The sequence below is a fragment of the Myotis brandtii genome, unplaced genomic scaffold (genome assembly GCF_000412655.1).
Source record: "Myotis brandtii unplaced genomic scaffold, ASM41265v1 scaffold45, whole genome shotgun sequence".
Taxonomy (NCBI): Eukaryota; Metazoa; Chordata; class Mammalia; order Chiroptera; family Vespertilionidae; genus Myotis; species Myotis brandtii.
The window spans coordinates 6,233,699-6,244,331 of record NW_005367209.1 but is presented as its reverse complement, the minus strand read 5'-3'; the positions used below and the strand labels follow the sequence as shown (position 1 = coordinate 6,244,331).

At 41.1% G+C, this 10,633-nt stretch overlaps 1 protein-coding gene across 1 annotated transcript in view; it reads left to right on the top strand.

Annotated features, from left to right (window-relative positions):
• Nucleotides 1-1,057: 1,057 nt before the first annotated feature.
• The window catches only part of PANK2 (pantothenate kinase 2), a gene marked incomplete at its 5' end in the record, with an annotated part of 17,023 nt that continues 7,447 nt past the window's right edge, over nucleotides 1,058-10,633 (top strand). The window contains 3 exons of the mRNA XM_005874749.2: nucleotides 1,058-1,447; nucleotides 7,748-8,001; nucleotides 9,057-9,233. Of these exons, the coding sequence (XP_005874811.2) occupies nucleotides 1,058-1,447; nucleotides 7,748-8,001; nucleotides 9,057-9,233 (821 nt within the window). The remainder of the gene's footprint in view (nucleotides 1,448-7,747; nucleotides 8,002-9,056; nucleotides 9,234-10,633) is intronic.

Genomic DNA, 10,633 nt, shown 5'->3' with positions numbered 1-10,633 from the left:
GGTTTAAGGTGGGAGGGAAGGTCATGTATATCTGCAGTCCATCTTGATCCAATCTCTTGAGGCCATTATTTTTTTTCGAGGGAGCCGTTATGGTGCCCTCAGTCCTGTTCCCAGAGGCTCTGCTTCTCAGAACCCCCGGAACCGCTGCAAACCTCGGAGGGAAAGCTGCCTTCCAACTGATGCCAGACACTCCCGCTTCTCCCGTTTGGGTCCGAGTCCCCAGCGATTCGCCCGTATCTGGAGCTCAGAGTCTGAGACTCCCCCCTGACCGAAAACGACAACCGCGCTCTCAGCCACCAGCCCGCTTTGCGCGCGCACCTCCGCACCTGAGTATTTTCCACACTGCGCCTCCTCTGAGCCTCGGTGTGCTGTTATTTTTCCTTCTAGTTGAAGAGTCTCTCCTCAGCCAGCCTTCCTGTGGTTCTGGGTGATGTCCGTTCCGTCTTTTAGTTGTATTTTTGAAGTGGTTGTTTGTTCTGGGGTTTTGCGGTGTTTACCTATGCCGCCATCTTGGTCTCTCTCCTTGATCCAATCTCTTGAGGCCATTATTTTTGGACAGTTTTTTTGGTAACAGATAATAATTTTGAAACATCTGTTTCACTGAAGTCCATTGAAACCTCTTAAGGACATTAGGTTTTGAGATAAATTGAACCGTGGAGCTTATTAGTTTGAGTACTAACAGAGCTCCGAAAACTTCCAACTTTTCTTCTCTAAGCCAAGGGCAAGGATGAAGATTTTTATTCTCAATCTTTTAAAAAATATATGTTTTTTATTGATTTCAGAGAAGGGAGAGGGAGAGAGAAATAGAAACATCAATGATGAGAGAGAATCATTGATCAATTGCCTCCTGCACACCCCCACCAGGGACTGAGTCTGCAACCCGGGCATGTGCCCCGACCAGGAATTGAACCGTGACCTCCTGGTTCATAGGTCGACGCTCAACCACTGAGCCACACCAGCCGGGCCCCCCCAAAGCCTTTTTGTTTATATATTCCTGGGAAACCTCAGGATATGAAATAAGTTTCGAATCTAGTAAGTGTACATTTAATTTTCATGAAAAAGCTGTTCTGACTTTTTTTTTCTTTCCCACTTAGTTTTTCCATGGTTTGGCTTGGATATTGGTGGAACCCTAGTCAAGCTGGTTTATTTTGAACCCAAAGATATCACTGCTGAAGAAGAAGAGGAAGAAGTGGAAAGTCTTAAAAGCATTCGGAAGTACCTGACCTCCAATGTGGCTTATGGGTCCACGGGTATTCGGGATGTGCACCTGGAGCTGAAGGACCTGACTCTGTGTGGACGCAAAGGCAATCTGCACTTTATACGCTTTCCCACTCATGACATGCCTGCTTTTATTCAAATGGGCAGAGATAAAAACTTCTCAAGTCTCCACACTGTCTTTTGTGCCACTGGAGGTGGAGCGTACAAATTTGAGCAGGATTTTCTCACAGTATGCATTTTTTTAGCTTATATACAATTTATGGGAATCTGATTGTTTAAAATAATACCAGTAGCAAGGGGTGGAATCATTTCCATCCCTAATGGAATGTGAATATTCTTTTCAAATTAAGATTAAATACAAATTAGCGATAGGAGTTAGCCATCTAGAGATTTTGTTGTATAGTTTACTTTTTGCACAATTCAGATGAAATGGTGAGAACCAGAAGTACTAAAAACAGTTTTTTAAAATTCTTTTAGTATGAAAAAAATAGTGACACTGTGATAAGCAGAGTAGGCGATTAAATAGAAACAACATCATTAAATCTTTTTTCTTTTTTTTTTGAAGATCTTTTTGATTTTTAGAGAGAAAGGAAGGGAGAAGGAGAGAAACATCGACTGCCTCCTGCATACCCCCCTTCTGGGAATCGAGCCCGTAACCCGGGCATGTGCCCTAACCAGGCATTGAACTGGCAACCTTTCAGTGCATGGAATGACACCCAACCAACTGAGCCACACCAGCCAAGACAAGGTCATTAAATCTTGAACGTTGAGCCTCGCTGGTGTGGCCCAGTGGTTGAGCATCAACCTATGAACCTGGAGGTTGTAGGCTGGATCCCCAGTAGGGGGTGTGCAGGAGGCAGCTGTCTTCCTTCTTTCCTTCCTTCCTTCCTTCCTTCCTTCCTTCCTTCCTTCCTTCCTTCCTTCCTTCCTTCCTTCCTTCCTTCCTTCCTTCCTTCCTTCCTTCCTTCCTTCCTTCCTTCCTTCCTTCCTTCCTTCCTTCCTTCCTTCCTTCCTTCCTTCCTTCCTTCCCTCTCTCTCTCTCTCTTTCTCTCTCTCTCTCTCTATCCCCCTCCCCCTCCCGCCTTCTCTCCCTCTGAAATCAGTAAAAATATATTTTTTTTTTACAAAGAAAATCTTGGCCCTAACCGGTTTGGCTCAGTGGATAGAGTGTCGGCCTGCGGACTGAAGGGTCCCGGGTTCGATTCCGGTCAAGGGCATGTGCCTTGGTTTGCGGGCACATCCCCAGTGGGGGGTGTGCAGGAGGCAGCTGATCGATGTTTCTCTCTCATCGATGTTTCTAACTCTCTATCCCTTTCCCTTCCTCTCTGTAAAAAAAAATCAATAAAATATATATATTAAAAGAAAATCTTGGACACTGAGATTGGAAGAATAATTTTAAAAAAGTAATGTCATTTCATGTCATAAAATTGTTTCCAATCTTTTTTCCCTCTAGTTTTTCTTGTCCCCTTAATTGTTTCTTGGCAAGTTTACTTTAAACAAAAAACACCCAGGAATTTACAAATAAGAACAGAAAAAGAAAAAAGCCAAGCAACTCTGTTTCAAAGTGGTGGTTTTCAGGTCTCAAAACTAATTGGAGATGGTTTACAGCATAGCCTTCTCTCTCTCCTCAAATGCCTTCTGCTGTGTTCTGTGCAGCACACTTGTTAACAGGAATCTCTGGACACTAGGGGAGTGGAATTGGGCACTTGATTTTGTTTTCATTCAGTGAACACTGTGTGCAAAACCTTGGGGCTAGGTCCTTTGAAAGTGGATGTGGTTGTAGGTAAGAGAATTGATGAGTGAACTGACCAAGACTCTGATCTTTAGCTTTAAAATATCTTCAGTGACCATGTTTTTAATGCCACCGATGAGAATATTATTCTAGAGATTTTGCCTTTACTTATGTCACTATACATTTCTTTTTCCCTCTGTGTGTCACTGTATGATTTATGACCTTGTTCTCTTTGTCCTCTATCTCCTGACTTTCTCCCATAACTGATCATAATCATATAGAATTGAATTTAAAAAATGAATTTTTAAACAAGGTTTCATATTCTTTGTTTGAATTTCCCTTGGTTGTTGGTTTTCAGTGGTTTCTTTTTCACCTGTGAGCAGGGGAAAGTAGCAGGAGGAGAGAAGGTTCCCCTTCTTTGTGGAAGGATCATAACTGATGGGTAAAGGGGAAAACTTCTCTATTTCAGGACCCTGCAGAGATGCCCTTTGGAACATATTTGAAAATCATTCAGGCTGTTAACCAGAGGTTCAGTGTTGTATGGTAACTCCAAGGAAAGCGTGCAAAGTAGATTTTATTGTTGTTTGTTTGTTAATCCTCACCTGAGTATATTTTTTCCAGTATTCTTTAGAGAGAGTGGAAGGGAGGGAGGAAGGGAGAGGGAGAAAGAGAAACCTTGATGTGAGACACATCGATTGGTTGCCTCCCACATGTGTCCCAACCAAGGCTGGGGATAGAACCTGCAACCCAGGTATGTGCCCTTGATGGGGAATCGAACCTGTGACCCTTCAGTGCATGGGCTGATGCTCTAAAACCACTGAGCAATACTGGCCAGGGCAAAGTAGATATTAGATCTTAGGAATTCTTAAGCTGTTGGGGTTTCTCATTTGTATGTACCAGCACTGTCCTTGAAAAGTATGAAAATGAAATGCTTATAAAATTCTTTTGTTAGGACTGACTAATTATTAGAATTGACTAATACTAGTATTTAATAAGCCACAGTAAAATAGTTTAAAAAATTTTAGATAGTTTTTTAATTTTTCAGTTACAGTTGACATACATTATATTAGTTTCAGGTGTACACCTGAAAATGATTAGACATTGCATAACTTTTACTAAGTGATCATCCTGATAAATCTCACGCCCATCTGACACCACACACAGTTATTAGAATATTAATGACTATGTTCCCTATGCTGTATATTACATCCCATGACTACTAGTATTCTGTACCTACCAATTTGTACTTCTTAATCCTTTCACCTTTTTCATCCATGCCCCCACCACCCATCTAGCAACCATCAAAATGTTCTCTGTATCTAAGTATGAGTCTGTTTCTGTTCTGCTTGTTCATTTATTTTGTCTTTCAGATTCAGTTGTTGATTGATATGTATTTATTGCCATTCTATTGTTCATATTTTTAATCTTTTTCTTCTTATTCTTAAAGAATACCCTTTAACATTTCATGTAATACTGGTTTGGTGGTGATGAACTCCTTTGGCCTTTTCTTGTCGGGGAAGCTCTTTGTCCTTCAATTCTAAATGATAGCTTTGCTGAGTAGAGTAATCTTGGTTGTAGGTCCTTGCTTTTTATCACTTCGAATATTTCTTGCTAATCCCTTCTGGCCTGCGAAGTTTTTGTTGAGAAATCAGCTGCCAGTATTATGGGAACTCCTTTGTAGACAATGTAGGCAACTAATTGCTTTTCTCTTGCTGCTTTTTTTGAAAATATATTTTTATTGATTTCAGAGAAGAAGGGAGGGAGAGAGGGAGAGAAACATCAGTGATGAGAGAGAATCATTGATTGGCTGCCTCCTGTGTGACCCACACTGGGGATCGAGCCTGCAACCCAGGCTTGTGCCCTGACCTGGTTCATAGTCTGACACTCAACCACTGAGCCACACTGGGTGGGCTCTTGCTGCTTTTAAGATTCTCTATTTGTCTTCAATCCCCGCTGGTTTTTACAGCCTGAAGTTATGGGGACTTACCTTCCTTGTAATGAAACTTTGACCAGGGGGAATGATGTGGGATCCCTTGCGACATGGGGGTGGGGGTGGGGGTGGGAGGGAACCTCTGCCGTGGAGATAGCTGTCCCAGTTTTTATCCGTTACACATGGGTGTGGGACCAGCCAGTTCTGAGTCTCTGCCTTTCCGTCCAGTCTCTCTGTGGCTTCTTCTTTAATTCCTAGTTGTATGACTTCCATTCAGCCTGATTTCAGGTAGTTCTGAATGATGCTTGCTCTGTAGTTTAGTTGTAATTTTGATATGCTTGTGGGAGGAGGCGAGTACTGCATTTACCTACACCACTATCTTGACAGGTTGTCAAAGCTTAATCTCTGAAATAGTTTTAAAATATTGGGTTTACCCTTTAGAAAAAAAAGTGAATCAGATTTCCTCACATTGAGTTTGCATGTTGGTGCAAAACTTACATTTAGTAACTTTAGTTAATGAAATGACTTATTCATTGTTATCTATCAGTTAGGCTGGGATTCATTGGGAATAATAGCACAGTGGGGTAGGTACTTCAGGATTTTAATAGGTCACCAGTGTAAAATGACAGTGTAAGCCCAGCTGGTGTGGCTTAGTTGGTTGAATGTCCTCCCATGCACCAGGAGGTCACTGGTTTGATTCTCGGGCAGGGCACATGCCTGGGATTCGGGCTCGATCCCCAGTATGGATTGTGTATGAGGCAGCGGATGGATGTTTCTCCCTCTCTCCCTCTCTCCCTCTCTCCCTCTCTCCCTCTCTCCCTCTTCCCCTATCCCCTTCTCCCCCTCTCCCTTCATCTGTCTGAAATCAATAAAAACATTAAAAAATATTGACTTACCTAAGAAATGAAGATGCTAGCGCTTGAGATTCAATTGTTAGGAAGTCGATATTTAAATTTGTCTTGGCAGGGAGGGCTTGAGCAGATGAAATAAGGATAGTGATGAACAATTCAAGGGCCTGGGTTTGGTTAGAGGAGTACCTTAATATATATATTTTTTCCTTTTAATCTTCACCTGGGTATATGCTTATTGGTTATATTTAATTTATTTTTAAAAATGTGTCTTTATTGAGTTTATTTTATATATATATACACACACACATATATATATGTATAATATATGTGTAATGACTGAATGGCCAAATGACTGGTTGACAGGAGCTGTTCCTGGTGGTCAGTGGGCTCCCACAGCGGGAGCACTGCTCAGCTGTCTGACCTGTCCCAGCAGTCCACCAGCCTGGTGGCAGCCACTCACTCCCTCAGTAGTCATGCAGGTCCAATCTCTGGAGAACGGGCCAGGCACTGATGGACCTGCACTGTTGGCACGATCCTGACAGTCCCGCTGGCCTCCTGGAAGTCGGCCTCGGGCACCACGGCCACTTCCCCTCCCTAGAAGCTTGGCAAGGAAAAAAGATAAACATTGAGCCCTAGCTGGTTTGGTTCAGTGGATAGAACCTTGGCCTGTGGACTGAAGGCTCCTGGCCCTGGTTGGGGGCATGCGGAAGGCAACCAATCAATGTGTCTCTCACGTCGGTATTTCTCTCTCCCTCTCCCTTTCCACTCTTTCTAAAAAATTAATGGAAAAAATATCCTTGAGTGAGGATTAAAAAAAAAGAAAAAGAAAAGAAATAACATTGATCGGTTGCCTCCTGTATATACTCCAACCGGGAACCAAACTGCAACCTGGGCCTGTGCCCTGACTGGGAATCCAACCAGTGATCTGGTGCATGGGACGACACTCAACCAACTGAGCTACACTGGCTAGGGCTGCTATTGATTAGAGAGAGAGAGGAAGGGAGGGAGAGAGAAAAAACATTGATGTGAGAGAGAAACATCCATTGGTTGCCTCCCATAAGTGCCCAACCAAGTAATCAAACCCACAAACTAGGTATCATGCCCTGACCAGGAATTGAACCCATAACCTTTTTTTTTTTTAACATATATATTTTAATTGATTTTAGAGAGGAAGGGAGGGAGGGAGGGGGAGAGAGAGAGAGAGAGAAAGAGAGAGAGAGAGAGAAAGAAAGAAACAAACAAACATCAGTGATGAAAGAATCATTGATTGGCTGCCTCCTGCAAGCCCCACACAGGATTAAGCCCACAATCCGGGCATGTGCCCTGACTGGGAATCGAACTGTGACCTCCTGGTTCATAGATCGACGAACTCTCAACCACTGAGCCATGCCTGCTGTGCTTAATCATTTATTTATTAATTATTTAAGTGAAATGAAGTTGTTAATAAAGTTTTAAATTCTGATTCTGCTAAAATTTCCATATCCTCCAGAGTCTAACTCATTTAGTGAAAAATCTTAACCTTCTAATTGGCCACTTGCAGCCTTTTGGCTTTAGGTTATTGATAATAAAGTGTGGCCTACTTTGTTACTGCTCCATAGCTTTGAAGATGGTCTTTTGGAAGGCAGATGTCAGTCTTTGTGTCTCCCGCCAAGTGTCACCAGGTGCTTGCATCACTTAGATGTTGGGGGCCTGCTTTCCGATAGGGCTGTGACCTTGGCTATGCTGCTTCATGCCTGTGAGCAGACATCTTGTTTTCTGCTTGGGTGTGGGCACCTTGCTCCAGCTGCCGCAGTGGTTTGTAGGGAGAGTGTATTTGGGTCTGTGGGAGCAGGAGTCTGTCTTATCAGTCCATTCCTATTTGTTGTCTCCAGATACGTTCTGTAAAGCATGCACAGATATTACACATCCTTGAGTGCCTTTATGATTTGTTTAATATAGATGGGATGCCTTATTAAATGGAGTTTTTATTTCTGTTTGGCTTGTTTAAAAGTCTGAAAACATTTTATTTTATTACAGATAGGTGAGCTTCAGCTTTGCAAACTTGATGAACTAGATTGCTTAATAAAAGGAATTTTATACATTGATTCAGTTGGATTCAATGGACGGTCACAGTGCTATTACTTTGAAAACCCTGCTGATTCTGAAAAATGTCAGAAGTTACCGTTTGATTTGAAAAATCCATACCCTCTGCTTCTGGTGAACATTGGCTCTGGGGTTAGCATCTTAGCAGTATATTCCAAAGATAATTACAAGCGCGTCACTGGTACCAGGTAGGTCTTTTATATTCTTGATATCATATGGCTTAACACTGAGTTTTTAGGTATTGCATGTAAGTATACCTTTAAGAATCTGTTTAAAATTATGTAAAAAATAAAACTTTTTCTGGGATTATGCAAACAAATGTTATTTCTGTTTGAAATTTCTGATTTCATGACCTACTTTTCTTTAATCTGTATTGCTCCACGTTTCTTAAAATGTCTCATCAGCAGACTCATTAAGCCCGTAGTCCCTGCCCTCAGATAGTGTATGGTGTGCATATACCATAAAGTAAGAAAAGCTCAGTGGAGTGTATAAGGAGAAGGCAAGGCAAGATCCTAGATTTTGTACAAGCGTATAAACACACACATGTGCCCGGGTGCGCGGCCCGAGGATGATGTGAAATTTAGAAGTTGAGATATTGAGCAATAGAAAAATGATTGGGGGAGGGTGGTCTGAAAGGGAGAATTAGGTGGCAGATGAGAAAGGAATGCACTTTAAGGATCAGAGATCACTTGAAGAAAAACTAGGAGGTGGGAATGGGGTAAACAAGTTTTTTAACTGGTGTGAGTTAAGGAATGAAAAATAATTTTTGGGGGGAAAACACATTCATGGAAGAGTTCTTGTTGGGTAGGGGCTGATGAGCCAGGGTGACAAGATGCTTGAATGAGAAGAAAAAAAAAAGATGCTTGAATGAGGATGGCTTAGGGCATGCACTTGGAGAGAGAAAGGGAGGAGGCACCAACGTGGTCCTAGGTGTGATGGGCTGATACTACATACTTGAGGTTTCTCGAACTCAGCAGATGCCCAGACTGAACTGGAGACATGGGCGGAGAGGTGGGCCCTGTATTTTGCCATGTTGCTTGTTGGTGCACATGAATGCATACCTTCAAGGTGTCTATTAGGGACCAGTTTTTATCTTTTCACAGACTTATTTCTCACTGGTGGCTTCTGCACGATTGGGTTGAGGCAAGAGTAGATTGACATGTGAATATGGTTTTATAGTTCATAAATATTACCTTCCTGTTGTAAAAAATGTTATAATCATATTATTTGTTTTCAATCACAGTCTTGGAGGAGGAACTTTTTTTGGTCTCTGCTGTCTGCTTACTGGCTGTACCACTTTTGAAGAAGCTCTTGAAATGGCATCTCGTGGAGATAGCACCAAAGTGGATAAACTAGTCCGGGACATTTATGGAGGGGACTATGAGAGGTTTGGACTGCCAGGCTGGGCTGTGGCTTCAAGGTAAGGGGACATGTGTTCTCTAAGAGATGCAGAAATAAAATACTAAATATTGGGTTGCCCTTGCCAGTGTGGCTCAGTTGGTTGGAGCGTCATCTGTACACCAAAAGGTGGCAGGTTTGATCCTTGCTAGGGCACATACCCAGACTGCGGGTCCATCCCTGGTCAGGGCACACGCGGGAGTCAACCCATTGATGTTTCTCTCTCACATTGATGTTTCTCTTTCTCTCTCTCTCAAATAAAATTTAAAAAAAATGGGTATATCTTTTTCCTTTTAAGCAGTTTTACATATTATAAAGTCAACTGTTAAATGTGTCCAATTTATTGGTTTCTGGTATATTTACAGAATTGTGCAGTAATCACCACAATCCAATTTCAGAACATTTTTATCGTCCCAGAAAAAAAAACCTGTATTCATTAGCTGTCACTCCACATTTCCCTACCCTACAGTCCCTCGTAAACACTAATCTATTTTCTGTCTCTATAGATTTGCCTATTCTGGACACTTCATATAAATGATATCATAGAATATGTGATTTTTGTGACTGACTTATTTAGCTTAATGTTTTCAAGATTCATCCATGTTGTAGCATGAATCAGTATTTTGTTTTTATTGATGGATAATATTTCATTGTATGGATATATAACATTTTATTTATCCATATATCAGTTGATAAACATTTGGGTTATTTAAACTTTTTGGTTATGAATAATGCTGCTAGGAACATTCATGTACAAGTCTGTGTGGACATATTGTTTTGAATTCTCTTGGGAATATACCTAGGACTGGAATTGCTGGATCATGTGGTAACTCTTATGTTTAATCTTTTGAGGAACTGCCAGACAGTTTTCCACAGTGGCTGCACCATTTTACAACCCCACCTGTAATATATAAGGATTTAAATTTATCCACATCCTTGCTGACACTTCTTATTGTCTTTTTGGTTTAAACTGCCTTAAAGGTGTCATGTGATCTCTCCTGGTTTTGATTTGTATTTCCCTAAGGATGACTAAGGATGTTGAACATCTATCTATGTACTTATTGACTATTTGTCTACTTTTGGAGAAATGTCTGTTCAAGTCTTTAGCTCATTTTGTAGTTGAATTATTTGTCTTTTATTATTGAGTTGTAAGAATTCTTAATATGTTCTAGAAACAAGTACTTTATCAAATACAATTTTGTATTTGCAAATTTGTCATTTGCAAATATATTTTCCCATTCTGTTAGTTGTCTTCACTTCCTTGGTGGTGTCCTTTACAGCATAGATGTTTTAAATTTAAATAGATAAAAAGAAGTACATCTATGTTCTCTTTCCTTGCTTTTATTTTTTATTTATTTTTTAATTTTTTAATATATTTTTAATTGATTTCAGAGAGGAAGGGAGAGGGAGATAGAGATAGAA